General features: G+C 36.7%; 1 protein-coding gene across 5 annotated transcripts in view; it reads left to right on the forward strand.

Moving 5' to 3' along the window:
- The window catches only part of PHF20 (PHD finger protein 20), a 149,332-nt gene that overhangs the window by 85,972 nt on the left and 44,150 nt on the right, over window positions 1–19,210 (forward strand). For 3 of the 5 annotated variants that reach the window (XM_056811793.1, XM_056811792.1, XM_056811794.1), the window contains 2 exons: window positions 720–795; window positions 17,048–17,121. The exons of the other annotated variants lie outside the window; for them this stretch is intronic. In XM_056811793.1, the coding sequence (XP_056667771.1) occupies window positions 720–795; window positions 17,048–17,121 (150 nt within the window). The remainder of the gene's footprint in view (window positions 1–719; window positions 796–17,047; window positions 17,122–19,210) is intronic. 5 annotated transcript variants of the gene reach the window in all.

Below are 19,210 nucleotides of genomic sequence, written 5' to 3' on the forward strand. Positions count from 1 at the left end.
CCAATACAAAGGGAGTTAGTTAAGCTTTGCCTTTATTGTGTTGTTTCTATACTATCTTGAGTCATTTTGTTTAAATGAGAATTATATTGAATTATAATGAACTATTAAAACACTGCATAAAGTTAACATCCTGCTTCAAGGAATTATAAAGATCAGAGGGCAGCTAGGTAGCTCAGTGGATTGAGAGCCAGGTGTAGAGACGGGAGGTCCTAGGTTCAAATCTGGCCTCAGACACTTCCCAGCTGTGTGACCCATGGCAAGTCACTTAACCCCCACGGTAAGGGATACCTTACCAGTTTTCTGCCTTGGAACCATTACACAGTATTGATTCTAAGACAAAAGGTAAAGTTTTAAAAAAATAAATAGCTAAAAATAAAGATCATGTAGTTTCTTTCATTATTCAGGAATATAAAATATTAAATAATACTTGAAATAACTTGGGCCAGAAGCTGGGGCTTAGATGCCTTTGTTTTGCATTGTGATTTTTTGTGGTAGTGATTTCTTTTTTGATGAAACACAGAATATGACCTATATTCATCACAAAGAAATGTACTGCATTTTTAAACACAACTAGGAAAAAATTTTTAAAGCAAAATGTACTTAATTTTGTTTTCTTGAACAAGGGTATAATTTCTGGGACAACATGCCATGTGGGACACACTAGGCCTCTGAACTTCCCCTGGTTGGGGTACAGCCTGATCTCTCCCATTCCCGCTCAGGTGGAGAACAGAGATCTTTGCAGCCTGGAAGGAAAGGAGAGATCAGCAGCCAAGTGGAAGCAACACCTCCATTCATGTAAGTTCACACTTCATTGATAGGATAACTACAAATCGGACGAATCACAGACTCTCAGAGCTGGAAGGGGAGGGAAGGGACCTTAGAAATCATCCAGTGTAGCATACTTATTTTGCAGATGAGGTCCAGCAAGGGGAAATTATTTGCTCAATGAAGATCATGTGAAAAGGTAATGACAGAGTTAAGACTAGAACCCAAGTTTCTTGGCTCCCAGCTTTGGGTTCTTTTTGCTGCAATGTAGTGTAAGTTTATAAGTAGGGTTTTTTTTTTAACCCTTTACTCTCTAGTTTTGTGCTTTGTGACATATGCTAGTTGTATGGAAATTAAAGTTCTATTTATATTGACCAGGCAAAAACATTCCCTTTGGGTAAAAAGAGTCAAATAACTGAGTATTCTAGAAATTTAAGTGACATACTTTTACTTCCTTTTTCTTTCCATACCTACCCCCACACACTTTTTTGATTCCTTTCCTTTTTTTTTCAGATATATGTAGAAACAATTTATTTTTTACAATTGCTTTCTGTCTTTTTGTGATTTTGATTCTCTCCCTTCCCTTGTAAGAGGAAAAATTATGACACTGCATAAATTAATAATTTTATTAAATCAAAAGTAGTAGGGGAAAAAGAAGAAAAAATAGGAGAGAGAGATGTAGGTTACTTTCCTTGCTGCTTTGTTTAGCTTGCTATTTTGTGACCTCCATTAGGACCCTTAGTCATGTTCACAGGGAGGTTCAGCCAGCAACAAACATGGAAGAGAAGAGAATGAAGTTCTCTCTTGCCTCAATTTATCAAAAATTTTCTATTCCCATTAAATCTCACACATCCCATCTTGGGATCCAAATGTGACTTTCTATTTTGCCTGGGCCCCCCAAGGTACAGAGCAGGGGCCATTTGCTATGCCCCCTGTTTCATGATCTCTTGACTCTATTCTTGCCTTTTTCCAGCTGCAATTCTATCCTCATGACCTAATCCACTCAATGACTTCCTTCACACACCCTCCTTCCTGATGTGTTAATTGATCTTTTATAAAAGTTATATCAGTGCTTTCATGCAATACATACTGGGATATTCCCCCATGTTGTGGCAAAAGACACATTTCATACATACCATATAAACTCCTGAAAGACGTAACATGAAGAATGGCATGCTTTGATCTGAACTCAGATTCCGACAGTTCCTTCTTTGACTTTGGTTAACATTTTTTATAAGTCCCTTGGGGTTATCTTGGGATCTTGTTTTACTAATGATAATTAAATCCTTTACAGTTGATCATTAATACTATAGTTATGTTATTGGGTACATGTTCTCCTGGTTCTACTCACTTCATTTTGCATCAGTTCATAGAAGGCTTTCCAGTTTTTTCTGAACTTATTGTGTTTATTTCTTATCCCCTTCCACACTTAACTTTCTCCATCTATCTCATTTCTGCCTCCTAGGTATATCAAGCCCCCCCATGCTGTTATTTAGTAATTTTAGATTGAACTATTTCTTTTACCAATTTGAAATATGTGTTCCTCTTCTTTAGGTAATGACTAATCTTATTAATTAAGTTGTCTCTAATATATGAATGACCCCAAAATAGCCCAGATTTGTTTTGGTTATTCTACTGAATGCATTTCTAAAGATAGAATTGTAGCCATTGGGGCAGGAACCCATAATTGCTTTTTTTTCCCATCCCTCCATTTTTAAAAAATGGTAGAATGTATACAAGCATATTAAGTATATTAAGCATAAAAGTGGCCCTACTGAGCTGTTCTAATCATAGTAGGACCTTTTATCACAGATTTTGGTTCATGGACAATTGTTTTTTTATTTCCAGGACAGAAATTGGATTCATGGTAAAACAATTATTTTTCTGCAGAACCATAGCTATAACAGATAGGGAATACAGATTTTTATGGGATCCTGCAGACTAGAATAGATCATCCAAATTGCAAGATTGTGATTGTGAGACTAGCAGTAAATTTAGTGATTTTATTTAATTTGAAAATAGTAGGGGGAAAAGATGAAAGAGAGAGATTACTTTTCTAGCTTTTCTATTTAGGTTACTGTTTTGCAGTAACCATGTAGGCCTCCCAGTGAGTGTCAATGTGGAAGTTGTGAGACCCAAAATCCAGTTTTTCCTCAGTTTATCAAACTTTCTTTATTCCCACTGACTTTCACATGTCACAACTCATGAGCCAACTGTGGCCTTTTGCTTTTGCCTTGCTGCCCAGGGAACAGGACTGGCCTGCCTCCTGCCTTGTGATCCTCTTAGTTGTTGGCTTTTCTGGCTCACTACAGTACCACAGTTTCCATTCTATCCCCGTGATCAGAATCCCCTTCAATAGTTTCCTTCACACAAAATGAAAGTGGAATACTTACAGAGTGGATCTAATTGTTTCATGATTTTCATGCTTAAGTGATGTCATAATAGAAGCATCTTTAATGAAAATCAAATGCCCTTGGTTCTACAGTGCCACTAACAAGTTCTATGACCTTTGGCAAATACTTGCCTTCTTATAGTTCTCATTCCTATCATCTTTAAAATGACAGGTTTGCATTAGTTAAACTCTTAAGATTCCTTACTAGCTTCGACGTTATATTTTCTTGTCCTTTCTGTTTATAATATTGTGCTATTTTATTATGAGTGTTATAACCACCTGGTTAGATACTTTGCCTATGCCCCATTGTTTACATATTTTTAGCATTCATTTAAAACCATTTTTGTTTCAAATTCTCTTCCCCCTTCTAGACCCTCCCTTTCTCAATTAGAAGGCCAGCAATATTATATCTATTATAAATGTGAAGTCATGGAAAACATATTTCCATATTGTAGTTGAGGCAGAACCATAAGGGTTAAAGGCCTCCTCTTCTCCCTGCTTGGGTTGCATAGTCAAGGTCGTGGGTTGAACTGTGTACGACCTGCCCAGCTGCATGTTCAAGGTCGGAGTAGCAGCAGAGGGAGGACTGATAAGGGTTGTGAGAAAGAAACTGCAAGGTTGGAATAGTCAGCAAAGGGAGGATTGATAAGGTTTGTGAGAAATTGTGAGAGACTGTGGGAAAGTTGCTTGTTTGGAATCTTCTCGGTTCTTCCTTGTGCCTGGCAGGTAACGTCATGTATTCCTATGAATCTGCCCAATTATTGGTTCCTGCTGTTGCTGGGCGGTAACATCATATCTTCCTGTGGGTCTTAACCTATATATGCTTTGTCTGACTCCAATAAACTTTGTCACTATTCATTTTCATATAGCGTCCATTCGTTACTCTTCATTTTGTTACCCCATGTAAGGTCACACAGGGCTGGCCGACCTTGGTGCTGAGCCTTACACCATATTATTCATGTTACCAAATAAAGAAAGAAAGTAAAGTATGTATGTGTCAGTCTGCATTCAATTCATCTGTTTTCTCTCTGGGAGTGGATTGCAATTTTCATCATGAGTCCTTTAGAATTGTAGGAATTTTGTTTTTTCTTTAGTATTGTCTGGTTACATAAATTCATTTATTCTTAATTTTTACAAGAGTAAAGCTGGGCGTTTAAGATTCGGTTCACCAAATTTACCATGCCTATTATGCTCTAGACTTGCTCTTCAGTGCTGGTTCAGATACAAAGATAAATATGACATTTCCTACCCACAAGAAGCTTATAATCTAGTAGGGTTATACAACACATTATAGTGTGAAACAGAGTTTAAGTTTGTAGGAGAGGTATTAACCAAGTGCTGTTTATATGATGTGAAAAAATATTATTTGCAAAAGAGCTTAGGTCTGGGAAGTCTTCATGCAGAAGGTACCATTTGAGGGAGTATAGTAGGATTTAATTTTCTTCCAGTGGTGGAAATCAGGCTCAAATATTGGTAACTTCACAGATGATTTCAGTGTACCCAAGTTTTAGGTAGAAGAGCTAAAACAGTTTCTGTGTTTGTAAAATAAATATTAATAATTAAGCTGCAGGCCTAGAGATGGGAGATCTTGGTTTCAAATCTGGCCTCAGATACTTCCTAGCTCTATGACCCTGGGCAAGTTATTTAACTTCCAATGCCTAGCCCTTACTCTTCTTCTGCCTTGGAACCAGTAAATAGTACTGTTTCTAAAATGGAAGATAAGGGTTTTAAAAAATAATAATAATTCATCAGTCTGCTATAAAGTACTGTATGTGAGCTCTAATAATTGAGAAAGGTTGTTTTAGTGAGTATGCTCCTGTAATTAAGTCACTTTAAAAGGTAGGTTCTCCAACTAGGAGTAATCTATGAGAAAAACCACTATCCACACTCAGAGGAAAAACTGTGGGAGTAGAAATACAGAAGAAAAACAACTGCTTGAATACATGGGTCAAGGGGAAATGGCTGGGGAGGTAGACTCTAAATGAACATCCTAATGCAAACATCAACAACACGGAAATAGGTTCTGATCAAGGACACAAGTAATACCCAATGAAATTGTGCTTCGGCTGCGGGAAGGGTAGGTGGAGGGGAGAGAGGGAAATAATGTGATTATTGTAACCAAGGAATAATGTTCTAAATTGACTAAATAAATTAATTCAAATTAGAAAAATAAATAAAAGGTAGGTTCTCTCTTTCAAGCCATAAAAGTACTAGCATCTTAACACTAAATTTTTTCAACAGAGCTTTTACCGGCCTCTTTGTACATGGGAACTCCATCATTCCCTGTAAGAATTTGTTTTTTTGGTCTTTTAGGGAAATTATAATGTAAATGAGCATATAGTTTGGCACTTGGTGACATAATGCGAAAGACGATACTGTTGGGTAGTTAGGTGCTGAGTGGATAGAGAGTCAGGCCTGGAGATGGGAAGACCTGGGTTCAGATGTAGCCTCTACATTTCCTTGCTGTTTAACCCTGAGGAAGCCACTTAGTGCAAAATGTGTAGCCCTTAAGATTTTTCTAATTGATACTAAGATGGAAGGTAAAGGTTTAAAAAATAAAAAAAGAACATATTGTTTGACACTTGATAAATTCATATAGTTATTACCCACCCCCTTAACTCATTATTTGTGGCTATTCAATTAGCCTATCTAAAATTTTGTGTAGAAATACTAGAGCTTTCCTTAACTTGAATCGGTACATTATGATGAGGAAGGATACCAACTTTTAAAAATAAATTTTTCAATGAAAACAGTAGTACATTGAGCTTCTTGTTTTGTTGCTTTATTTTCTGCCTTCTAGGGGCTTTGGAAATGCATCATGACTTTAGCTTGGTTTTAAGCAGGGCAAATTTGAAATATAAAACTGATATTTTTTCCTGGTTGCTAAGTGAACTCTTTCATACCTGGAGTTGCCGGTTCATTTTAACTAAATTACAAATCATTGTGATTCTTAACCTGTATGAGTAAAGGCCTTCTCTTTTAGTAGTGTAATGATTAAAATAGTGGAAGACATAAACTGTAGTAGATATAAGAGTGGATGAGTAAAATGTGACTGCAGAAAATATGGTTTCAAGACAGTGTCTTGTTTTAAATAAAATATAAAGTGGTCGCCAAGGAAATATTCCCAATTATTAAATATACCCAAGTCAGTTGGGTTTTATAGACATTTTAATTAATACAAATGAGGAATTAAGAAAATGAGAGAGAATAAGAAAGGAATAAGTATGAAGGGCCTTAGCTGAAAAGTCTAGACCTGAGTCTTAAGAGAGAGATCAGTCAGTCTTTAATCACTTACCACAAGATCTGTCCAAGCAAGAATATAGACACCAGTTCAGCCAGCCATCCTTCTCCAGAGAGAGATTCTTCTGACTATCCTGAGACTCAGCTTTTCCTCTCCTTATAAAGGGAATTTTCTCCTATGTCACCTCCCCTAAGTTCTCCCGTCTACCAATCACAGTAGATGTTTTCCAAAGGACTGACCATTCTTAGTTCACACCTAAGAAGGCTTAAATTTTTTATTAAGTTCACAACAGAAAACCTCTGAGTAAGTTCTCACCTCTTTGCTCCTTGTAAATTCACAAGTTGCCTGACCTTTATAGGTACTTAGCACCCTTTCTTATTAGATCTAAAAATAGGCACAGCTTAAGAACTTTTGTCTCACTATAAGTATGGGTTTAAGTATCTTTCATTGTTCAGCAAGGAGTTTCTTCCCCTAAAGGAGGCTTAAGTAGGGGTGGAGTAGAGGTCTCACATTCCTGATCTAAGTTCCTTCATTGTTTTAAAATGGGGAATAGTCTTAACCAAACCTTATGAAGTAGGGTCTGAGAATTTTTAAGGTTCACAATCCAACTTTATGAAGTAGGGTCTGAGAATTGTTTAAGATTCACAGTAGCAGGCTCTGAAACCACTAGGAAAAGGATACAAATCTTTGCAAATGGTGTTTGAATGTACAAAGATTGGAAATTGTTGTGGAAAAATTGTTTTTGTGGTAATAGCAATTCTCCTAATGACTTTCTGATATTTCTATTCAGACTCTGTTTTAGCTTCTGAGCTTTTGCTTCATGCTCTAATGGTCCTGATTTCTTATATTTCCCTGTATAGGAACAAGAAAAAATTTAAGAGTATATACTAAGAAACTTAAATTGTTTTTTGCATGTGATTAATGTCCCCAAACTCTTGATTCCTTTCGACTTGACTTTCATCATGGTAAAGGTGCTTAATAAAACTCAAATTGTGTCTTATACTTTTCTAGGGTCTGTAGTGGCTGGTAGAGAGGCCTTTGTAGAAATTAATTTTTCAGTTATATCTATGTGGCTAAGTGGATAGAGTACTAGACCTGGGGATGCGATGTTCTGAGTTCAAATTTGACCTCAGACACTTCATAGCTGTGTGACCTTGAGCAAGTTACTTAACCCTAGATATTTATAGACTTTACTGCTCTTTTGCCTAGGAACTGATCCTTAGTATCAATTCTAAGATAGATGGTAAGGTTTTATTTGTTTGTTTTATAGAAATAAAGAAGTGAGTTTTTAACTAAATCCATTTATAAGTTGTGGGACAAATTTACAAGTTACTGAGTATAAAAAGTTTTCATCTTTTGGTGATTACAAGTGAGCATTAGTTCCCATAAAGTAGGGGTCCCCCAAATTACCACCCGATGACAACATGTAGCCCTCTGAGGCCATTTATCCGGCCCCCACTGTACTTCTAAAGGGGCACTTCTTTCCTTGGTGGTCAGTGAGAGGAACACAGGATGCATTTGCATTCTTTGCTCCTGGAGTACTTATTGTATGTGCTGGTGCCTCAATGTTCAGCGTTGCTCACGTAAACTACTACTTCTAGTGATATAATCCTTTGCATGGTGCCGTGTTCTAAGAGTAACTGACGTCAGCATGGTGAATGGCAATCTGGGGGAGGGGATTCTGCACTGTGTATATGCTGCCCAGTATAGTGGTGGCATTGATGGGCCTGTGCAAGGTGTGACCGGCCCATCACAGCCAGCAATGCAGCCTCTGCTTTCCCAGACAGCGATATACAGTGTCACAGGCCTAGCACTACCTCCAGTACTGTATATAGGCATCAGATAGCAGTGATCTGGCCTGTGACATCTGCAGTGGGCCTCTACTCTGAGAAGCCCACTACTGCCACTAGGTATTTTATGACACCCCCTGTTTTTGGGGGGGTCAAATTAATGTAAGACAGTGTCTTATTTTCAGGGAAAATAGGGGCCCCTATTATAGGGGCTGTTATATTGTGCATCTGGAGGAGTATGAGGACCATTGTACTATGTAGTAATGTGGTGAGAGACTTTTGGGCAAAGGGAGATTATAGGGGCCATTATGTTGTGCATCTGGAGGAGTATGGTTGCCATTGGACTATGTGGGGGAAGTGAGGCATCTGTTTTTCATATTATGGTCTATAATTACAAATCCATAAATACGGACCACAAGAAGACACATACTAGTGTCGTGCCTTCTTTTTTCCTGTCATGGAATCTGATCGATCAGATTCCTGTGTGAGTTCACAGATCGCAAGGCGGTTCACACAGGGTAGTGTGAACTGGAAAGGTGGTGGAGAAACTGGCTCTGTAATCGAGCCTGAGGTAAAAGTGGAGTTTCACCAATATGGCCACTGGTGAGGCTGAAATGATGTGGACTGGGAAGGCATCATTGATGGACACAGATCAGACTGTATTGATGGACAATGCAATCTACATGCCTCTGTGTCAGCAAAATTATTGTTGGTATATTGTTTTTGTAGGGCTGTATATATCTATCTATTGGTATTTTACTAATAGAATTTGGGATCCCTAGAAAACAATGATGTCAAGAATGAGAAAAATTGACTTGGAGTGTAGGATATTCAAAGAACAGTGGACTTATGATTACTTTTTCATGCAGTACAAGGAAAGAGCTGTGTGTCTGATATGCCAGAATATAGTGTCTATGTTCAAAGAATACAATTTGCATCAACACTATCAAACTCAACATATAGATAAATATGATTGTTTGGTCATAGATGTGAGAAAAGAAAAAATATTAAAAGTGAAAAATATGTTGACAACTCAGTAAGATACTTTTGTGAAGCAGAAGCAGCTAAATATTTCATCACTGCGAGCAAATTTTCAAGTTTCCATGCTAATAATAGTGTGCACTGGCAGACCATTCGTGGAGGGAGAATTTGTTAAAGAGTGCCTTCTTTCTGTTGCCAAAGAGATTTGTCCAGAAAAGGCAGGTTTTATATAGTACAGTTAGTCTTTCAGAATCTACAATTACACGAAGGATTGAAGAAATGGGAGACAATTTGAATCAGCATTTGCAAAACTCCACAAGAAAACTTTCCTATTTTTCCTTGGCACTCGAGAGCAATGATGTTCATGATTCTGCACAACTTCTAATTTTTATTTGTGGGACAAATGACAATTTCAAAGTCACAGAAGAGCTTGCTGCATTGCAAAGCATCAAAGGAACAACTACAGGAGAGGATATCTATGAAAAGGTTCCCAAACTGTAACGGATTTGGAGCTTGACTGGGCTAAACTAGCCAATGTGACAACTGATGGTGCTCCTAGTATGGTGGGGTCTAAGAAAGGAGTAATTGCTCTCATTAACCAAGAGATGGACAAACATAACCATTCTCATCCAATAACCATACACTGCCTCATCCACCAACAAGCTCTGCTATGTAGTAAATCACTGAAGTGGGACTCTGTTATGAAAATTGTGGTATCTTGTGTTAACTTCATTAGAGCTAATGCATTAAACCACAGACCATTTCAGGAATTTCTGTCTGAGCTAAATGTTGCCTATGAAGATGTTCTGTACCACACAGAAGTCCTTTGGCTGAGTTGAGGGAGAGTTTTGAGGCATTTCTATGACTCATTTTCACATTTTACAGCTTTTATGCTTTCAAAAACAAGAAGTACCAGAGCTCAATGATGCAGATTGGAAATGGCACCTCACCTTTCTGACAGATGTAACAGAGCTACTCAACAGTTTCAATGTGCAACTTCAAGGAAAAGGGAAGCTCATCTGTGATATGCAATCACATGTGAAAGCTTTTGAAGTAAAATTAGGCCTCCTTCTCAAACAAGTGAAGGAGGAAAATTTCTGCCATCTCCCCTTAACTCAAAATCTGTTAGTGGAAAAACCCTTGATTGCATTCCCAAAAGAAACACGTGTGGATTTACTGGAAAAGTTACAAAAGAAGTTCCATTTCAGATTTAAAGAGCTTCATCTCCATGAACAGCACATACGGCTTTTCTGTAACCCATTTTCTATTGACATTGAAAATGTGGATACAATTTACCAAATGGAACTGGCTGAACTGCAGAATTGTGACCCTCAGAAAGATGCATTCAAGTCAAGCAGCTTGCCTAATTTCTATGCATCTCTCCCCTCTGAGACATATCCTAATCTCAGGAACCATGCACTCAAAATGGCAACCATATTTGGCAGCACTTACGTCTGTGAACAGACTTTTTCCAGAATGAAAAATCTGATATCTCCAATGAGATCTAGATTAACTGATGCACACTTGCATCACTTGTTATGGCTAGCAGTGACAAATATGGATCAGACATTGACCATCTCATTAGCCAAAAGCAGGCCTATAGTTCCCATTGAAATACTGGTCAGTTTGTTGATTTAAATTTACTTGTTCTTTATTTTAAATATTGTATTTGTTCCTGTTTTGTTTTTTTACTTTAAAATAAGATATGTTCAGTGTGCATAGGGATTTTTTCTTAGTTTTTTTTATAGTCTGGTTCTCCAACTGTTTGAGGGACAGTGAAATGGCCCCCTGTGTAGAAAATTTGGGGACCCCTGCCATAAAGTCATAAAGGACCATTGAAAACAGTGGGCTTAGGACAATTTAGTAGGTGTCCTGGAGTCAGGAGACCAGATTGGAACCGCAGGCTCTCCTACTTGTTTCAGTTCCTTATCTGTAAAATGACCTCTAGATTCCCTTCCAGCTTAAAGTCCTCTGATCCTTTTAAAAATATATTAAAATATTTTATTCGTTTTATAGATCGAATCCAACTCATTACATAAATATTCTACATATAGTTAATCAAATTTTCACATTTACCATTTCCCAAAAATTTTTCTTGCCTCCATTTTGAGATCTTTATCTCTCCATCAGTAGGTAGATAGTCTATTGTTTAATGGTTGGTCATAGCCCGCTTGTAAGATTAACACATTAGTATTACATTACATTTATGTGCCGTAACTTAATTTATGAACATGCCCTCACATTCTCATTCTTTTCTACTTCAGAAAGATCCATGAATATTTTTGTATGTTCATAGAGTTTATATTGTCTAGGACTAATTCTACCCTTGATCTATTCTTGCACAGATTCTATTTTCTCCCTTTCCTCTTTTCTTTCCAATTTCTCAAATCAATGATTGATTTTTTCAAATTATTTGAGATAATTTCCCCTAATCTTTCTCCCCTATTCCATCCAAACTGTTTAGTTTTCTTCCTATCCCTTCCTATTTTGTTTTATTTTTTAAGATCAGGTACTAACAGAACCACTCTCAGACCTTCTGTCCAATTAGACTCCCTTTTTGATCCCTGATGATGATAGGGTTCCTGGAGAATATATGTATAATATCCCTATAGTAATCCTTTGTTCTTGTCATTCTTGTTTCCCTTTTTATTTCTTTTTAGTTGCTGTATTTGAACATCACAACTTTTATATAGCTTTCATCTTTTCATCAAGAATGGTTGGAAGTATTCAATTTCATTAAAGATCAATTTCTTTTTCTCCAGTATTTTCAATTTTGCTTTGAAAGTTATCTTTGGCTATAAAGGTCATATGCTTTGCCTTATGAAATATTGTATTCCAAGTTCTTTGCTCCTTTGTAATGTGGGCTGTTAAATCATAATGTGATCCTGAATGTGGTTCTTTAGTACTTTAATTAATTCTTTCTGGCTACTTGCAATTTCTTTTTCTTTTTTTAAATCTTAGTCTTCTGTTTTAGAATCAATACAATATACAATTGGTTTCAAGACAGAAGAATGAGCAGGGCTGTGCAGTTGTTATTAAATGACTTGCCCTTGGTCATACATCTAGGAAGTCTCTAAGTCCAAATTTGAACCTAGGACCTCTTGTCTCTGGGCCTGACTTGACTCTCAATCCATTGAGCAATCCAGCTTTTTCCTACTTGTCAGTAGTTTTTCTTTGTCCTAGAATTGACTGTTGTGTTTTGGGAGTTTTCATGTAGGGATTTTTTTTTTCTGGGGTTGTCCAGTAGATTTTTCAGTTTCTACATTCCCCTTTAATTCTAAAAGATCTGGACAGTTTTCTTTGATGAAGTCTTAAAATATGATGTTTAAGTTTTTAAAAATAATTGATTTTTTTTTAGCTTTGAAAAAGAAATATTTACTTCAAAGATATAAAACAAATATACAGATAGTTTAACTTGATTCCTTTACTATATATAGCATAGTCCTAGTTCCAAGTCTAAAAACCAGGAGCTCCAGTCCATTGCACTTTGGCTTATCAAGGCTTCTTTCTCAGGCTTTAACATCACACTTGTAATTCTGATTATAAGGGTCTCCATGGCTCCAACTCCTATTACCAGGTAAGGGGACATTGTAAGAGACTTGGGGAAGCAGGGTGTCTCCATTTTAAGAAATGATTTATCTTCATTTCAGTAATATTTCCATGTAAGTTTTCCAAAGTTATATGATTCAAGTTGTCTCTCTCCATTCTTCCCTTCCCCCTCCCATAGTTGACAAGCAATTCAATCTGGATTATACATGTATCATCTTGTGAAACATGCTTCCATATTATTCATTTTTGTTAGTGAATAATCTTATAAAACCAAAACCCCAAATCATATACCCAAATAAACAAGTGATAAATCATATGTTTTCACCTGCATTTTTATTCCAACAGTTCTTTCTCTCCAGATGGATAGCATTCTTTTTCATAAGTTTCTCAGAATTGTCCCGAATCATTGTATTGCTTTTAGTAGCAAGTCTTTCACATTTGATCATTCTACATTATTGCTGTTACTATGTATAATGTTCTACTAGTTCTGCTTATTTCACTCTGTATTAGTTCACATAGGTCTTTCCAATTCTTTCTGAAATCATCCTGTTCATCATTCCTTATCGTATGATAGTATTCCATGTATTCCATTACCATCACATACCATCATATAGGTTTCTCCATGTTAAGCCACTTCAAACTCCACATTACCCACTTACCCTTGTTCCAATGTTGATGTTCCCAGAAATTATGAATGAGTGTATTTTGATTAACATAGGCTCTCATCCTAAATTCAGAATTCTAGTGGTCTCTGAGGAAGGAGAAGCCATTTTCATTCTTGCTTCAACTAATTTCCATCTCCATGCTTTGTTTTAAGTAGCATTGCCATTCTTTAGACCTAGCAGGAAAGAGGAGTCCGGTGATTATTAAGTTTTTTCTTCTTGATCTCTTTTCCATAACAGTTGTTTCTGGTATAAGGTATCTTAAATTTCTTCCTTTATTTTTAGACTTTTGATTTTGTTTTAATTTTCCTATAGTTACTTAAAAAAAAATTCATTTAATTAGATGATTTAGAATATTTTTCCATGGTTACAAGACTCATGTTCATTCTCTCCCCTGCCCCACCCTTGCCCCCACCCCCTTTCCATATCTGATGCACAATTCCACTGGGTTTAACATGTGTCATTGATCAAGACCCATTTCCATATTACTAATATTTACACTTAGAGTGATTATTTAGAGTCTACTTTCCCAGTCATAGCCTCATCAACCAATGTGATCAAACAGTTGTTTTTCTTCTGTGTTTCTTTTCCCACAGTTCTTCTTCTGGATGTGGTTAGTGTTCTTTCTCATATGTCCCTCTGAATATTTCTCGATTATTGCATTGCTACTAGTAGAGAAGTCCATTACATTTGATTTTACTACAGTGTTTCAAGTCTCTGTGTACAATTTTCTCCTGTTTCTGTTCTTTTCACTCTGCATCAATTCCCGAAGGTCATTCCAGTTCATGTGGAATTCCTCCATGGCTTGTTCAGTCTTTTTCCGATATGGGGTTATTTAAGTATTCTATTTCTTTTTCTGTTAATCTAGGCAATTCATATTTTTGTAAATACTTATCCATATCACCTAGATATATTTGTTGCCATATAATTGGGCAAAACAGTTTTTAATGATTGCCTTAATTTCTTCTTCATTAGAAGTGAGGTCTCCGTTTTCATTTTGGATACTGTCAATTTGGTTTTCTCCTTTCCTTTTTTTTTATTAAATTGACCAATACTTTGTCTATTTTATTTGTTTTTTCAAAGTACCAACTTCTAATCTTGTATATTAATTCAATACTTCTTTTACCTTCAAATAATTTCTTCTTTAATTTTTAGGATCTCTAATTTAGTTTTCATCTGGGGATTTTTAATTTGTTCACTTTCTAGTTTTTTAATTTGCATGCCCAAATAATTGACCTCTGCCCTCTCTAATTTGTTAATATATGAGCTCAAGGTTATAAATTTCTCCCTAAGTACTGCTTTGGCTGCATCCCATAGATATTGAAAGGATGTCTCATCATTATCATTTTTTTCAAATGAAATTATTAATTGTTTCTATGATTTGTTCTTTAACCAATTTTGGAGAATCATATTGTTTAATTTCCAATTAATTTTTGATTTGCCTCTCCATGTACCCTTGCTAATTATTATTTTTATTGCATTGTGATCTGAAAATGTTGTATTAATTATTTATGCTCTTTTGTACTTGTTTGCAATGTTTTTATGCCCTAGTACATGGTCAGTCTTTTTGAATGTGCCATGTGCTGCTGAAAAGAAGGTATATACCATTTTTGTCCCCATTTATTTTTCTCCATATATCTACTAACTCCAATTTTTCTAAGATTTCATTCACTTCTCTTACCTCTTTCTTATTAAATTTTTGTTTGGTTTACTAGTTCTGTTAGAGGAAGGTTCAGGTCTCCCACTAGTATAGTTTGACTATTTCATCCTTGAACTCCTTTAGTTTCTCCTTTAGAAATTTGGATGCTATGCTATTTGGTGCATACATGTTGAGTACTGATATTTCCTCATTGTCTATACTGCCTTTTATCAGGATGTAATTACCTTCCCTATCTCTTTTACTAGATCTATTTTTACTTTGGCTTTGTCAGATATCATGATTGTGATTCCAGCCTTCTTTTTCTCATTTGATGCCCAATAAATTTTGCTCTATCCTCTTACCTTTACCCTATGCATATCTACCTTTCTCATGTGTGTTTCTTGTAGACAACATATGGTAGGATTTTGGTTTCTAATCCACTCTGCTATTTGCTTGTGTTTTATGGATGAGTTCATCCCATTCACATTCAAAGTTATGATCACTACCTGTGTTTTCCCCAACATTTTTATTTTCTCTCCTTGTCCTACCCTTTCCTCTTTCATTATTTCCTTCTATTCCAGTGTTCTGTTTTTAATCAGTCCCCCTAATCCCAACCCTTATTTTACTTTCCCTTCTCCCCCCCTCCCTTCTTATTCCTCCCTTATTTTTCTTTTGGGGTCTTTTTAAGCTACCCCACACACTCTCCCCCCCTTGTATTGTTTCCCTCTTCACCCTCCCTTTCTGCCCCCTCCCTTTTTATTGCCCTTTTATTTTTTAAGGTCTATTAAATTCCCTTCCTCCCTTTTCCCTAACCCCTCCACTCACCCCCTTTGTTTTCCCCTCTCAACTTCCCTATAGGATAAGATAGAATTCGATTCCCTAGTGGATCTAGATACTCTTCCCTCTTGGAATTAATTCTACTGAAAGTAAGGTTTGAGTATTGCCTTTTAGCACTCACTTCCCCTCCTTTGTAAAAATTAAATTATATCTCTAATAATAAAAATATTATATTTTATGAAGTTTATTAAGGATCATTAGAAATCAAGGAATAAAGAGGATACAAAATAAATACCATGTGCCCATGGCTGATTAGCCCATTTAAAATCCCTGTACTTAGCTTACCACTATACTTGCAGCATCATTTGCAAAGGAAGAGAGAGTGGGAGGCAATACTGCCAGTTAAATACCAATTGTGATCTTGCCAACTTGGAGACTCAGGAGAGATTATAGGGAATTCTGGGAAATACCAAGGACTTCTGGGGAATGAAGAGTAGGGTTCAAAAAATCTCCATTTATACACCTTCTTATGGTTGTATTCTTCCTCTCCCACTCCTGTATGCCTTTTTGTGTAATATAGATTATCCTAATTTTCTTTTTCTTTCAATTTTCTCGGTGCCGTTTTGTCTCCCTCCCCCTTTCTTTTTTTTTTTTTAGTATGATTTTAAACCAATTAGTACTCCAGTCTCTACCTATGGATAATTCTAACTACTATAATTGTGAATACAATTTTTGACAGTTACAAATAATATTTTTCCATATAAGAATATAAATAATTTGGCCGTATTGAGGACCTTAAAGAAGAAAAAATAAGAACCATCTGTTATTTAGCTTTTCACATTTCTCTTGGTTTTTGTATTTTAATGTCAGATTTTCTGTTTAGTTCTGGTCTTTTCTTTACAAATATTTGGAAGTCTTCTATTTTGTTGAATGCCCATACTTTCCCTGGAAGTATATAGTCAATTTTGATGGGTAGGTGATCCGTGGTTGTAGACTCAATTATCTTGCCTTTCTGAATATCATATTCTAAGCTTTTCAGTCTTTTAGTGTAGAGGCTGCCAGATCCTGTGTAATCCTGATTAGTGCTCCTTGATATCTGAATTGTCTCTTTCTGGCTTCTTGTAATATTTTCTCCTTAGCTTGGAAGCTCTTGAATTTGGCAATTAGATTCCTGGGGGTTGTCTTTTGAGGATTTAGTGTAGCTGGTGATCTATGGACTCTTTCAATGTCTATTTTTCCCTCTTGTTGCAGAATCTCAGGGCAGTTTTCTTGGATAATTTCTTGGAGTGTGGTGTCAATGTTTCTGTTTGTTTCCAGGTTTTCAGGTAGGCTTATGATTCTCAAATTCTTTCCAAGATCTATTTTCAAGGTCAACCACTCTCTCAATGAGATATTGTATGTTGCCTTCTAATCTGTCATTCTTTTGACTTTGCTTTATTAATTTTTGCTGTCTTGGGAGATCATTGGCTTCTATATGCTCAAATATAGTTTTTAATGACTGGTTTTCAACTAAGATCTTTTGATTTTCCTTTTCAATTTGGTCTATCCTGCTTTTCATGGTTTCCAGCAGGTCATTTCTGATCTTCAATTTGCTTATTATTTCATTAGATTTCTGGGCTTCAATTTCCAAGTGGGAGATCCTGTCTTTTAAACTGTTATCTTCTTTTTGAACTATTTCCTACTTTTCTTCTATTTTTTTGACAATATCAGATTTAAAGTCTTCAAGAACTTGTGACCAGTTTCCATTTTTCCCCCCTAAGGTTTGAGTGTGTTTAATTGATTGTCATTTTCTGCTGTGTCTTCTTTAGTCTGGGTTTTTTTTCTGCCTAAAAATTATCAAAGGTGAACATTTTCTTCTTAGGTTTTTTGGTATTTGTGGATTTTAGTTCCTGGACTTTGGTGGCCATTGCTTTTTTCCTTCCTGGTCAGATGTCTCAGTGAGGAATGTGAATCAACTTTGTATTGGGCTCTGGAGAGGTTTTTGTCCTGAGGATATTTTTCCCAGTCCTCAGCAGTGTTCAGGTGCTCTTAGTGGTAAGTCCAGCCCCTAAGAACTTCTAGATTGCCTGGGAAGAGGTCTGGGTGTGGAGTGTAAGATTTTTATAGTTCTCTGTGGCATTTTTTTGCTGTGAGCCACCCCTCTCCCCAATCTCTGTCACCATGTTTCCTTAGCCTCCTGGGGTCCCTAGTCTTGCTGTTCTTTCAGGCAGGTCCAGCCCCTGAGAACTTAAAGACTGCCTGGGAAAAGGTCTGGGTGTGGAGTGTAGGCAAGTCTCTGTATTGAGCACTGGAGAGGTTTTATTTTAGCCCGAGGGCTTTTTTCATTTTCCTGTGGCTTTTTGCTGTGAGTTGTTCCCTTTCCCCAAGCTCCACAGCCTATTTCAAGGTTTCCTTAGCCTCCCAGTGTTCCCAGTCTAGTTTCTTTTAGGGTTAAGTCTGTGTTGATCTCAGCCAGGCCCCCTTCTAGAACTTAGAAGTTTGTCCAGTGCTCGCTCAGGGGTGATGAGCTCATCTCTTGGTGGGGGAAATTTCGTCCCCTTTTAGTGTGGAAATGCCTTAACTTTGCCTATCTTCCGTGCTGTACCCTACTGTGGAACTACTTCACTTGTTTGATTTTGGTTTTGTCGTTTTGAAGCCCTCTGTCTCAATCGGTGGAGAGGAGAAGAAGAGCTCTGCTTCTACTCAGTAGCCATCTTGACCCAGAAGTCAATTTTCCTATAGTTTCACAGAACCCTTTGCTTCTATTTAGTCCATTCTAATTTTCATGTAATATGTTGTCTGGGCAAGTTTTTAAACTCTTACCTCATTTCTTCCAGGGATTTTAGTTGAAATTTTGCCCAAGCTGGGCTCTGAGACTTCACTTGGACATATTTTGGAGTATTATTCTCTTTTTTTGGGTTCATGTTATGAGCTTCCTGCCACCATAATAGCTCTTTATGTTGGGGTTGTTGATTTTTTTGTTTGTTCATTCTTCCTGCCTACCTACTGATTTATAGACTTGATGTTAGAGCTGAACTGGGCAGTAGTTCTATGAGGGACGTTTTGGACTGGTCTTGTTGCTTTCATTGTTTCAAGTACTGTGAAAGGTAAACTAGACATTTTCCTAAGCTAGTTTCCTATTATTAAGAATGACCTGGGCTCCAGGGCATAGTCCTATCATAGATCATTGTAAAGGACTTTGTTCTTGAATTGATTGAAATATATTCACAAGAGAATTGATAGAAGTCAGTCAGTCAGTCAGTCAGTCAGTCAATTAAACTGTCAAACTATATTATGTACTTTCTGTGTGCCAAATACTGTGCTTAAAGTTTGGGGATACAAAGCAAAAGACTGTCACTGCCCCTGAGAAATTCATAGTCTGATTGGGCAAGGCAACCTGCAAACAACTCTGTAAAAAATTGCCATATGTAGGAT

The sequence above is a fragment of the Monodelphis domestica genome, chromosome 1, assembly GCF_027887165.1.
Source record: "Monodelphis domestica isolate mMonDom1 chromosome 1, mMonDom1.pri, whole genome shotgun sequence".
Lineage (NCBI taxonomy): Eukaryota > Metazoa > Chordata > Mammalia > Didelphimorphia > Didelphidae > Monodelphis > Monodelphis domestica.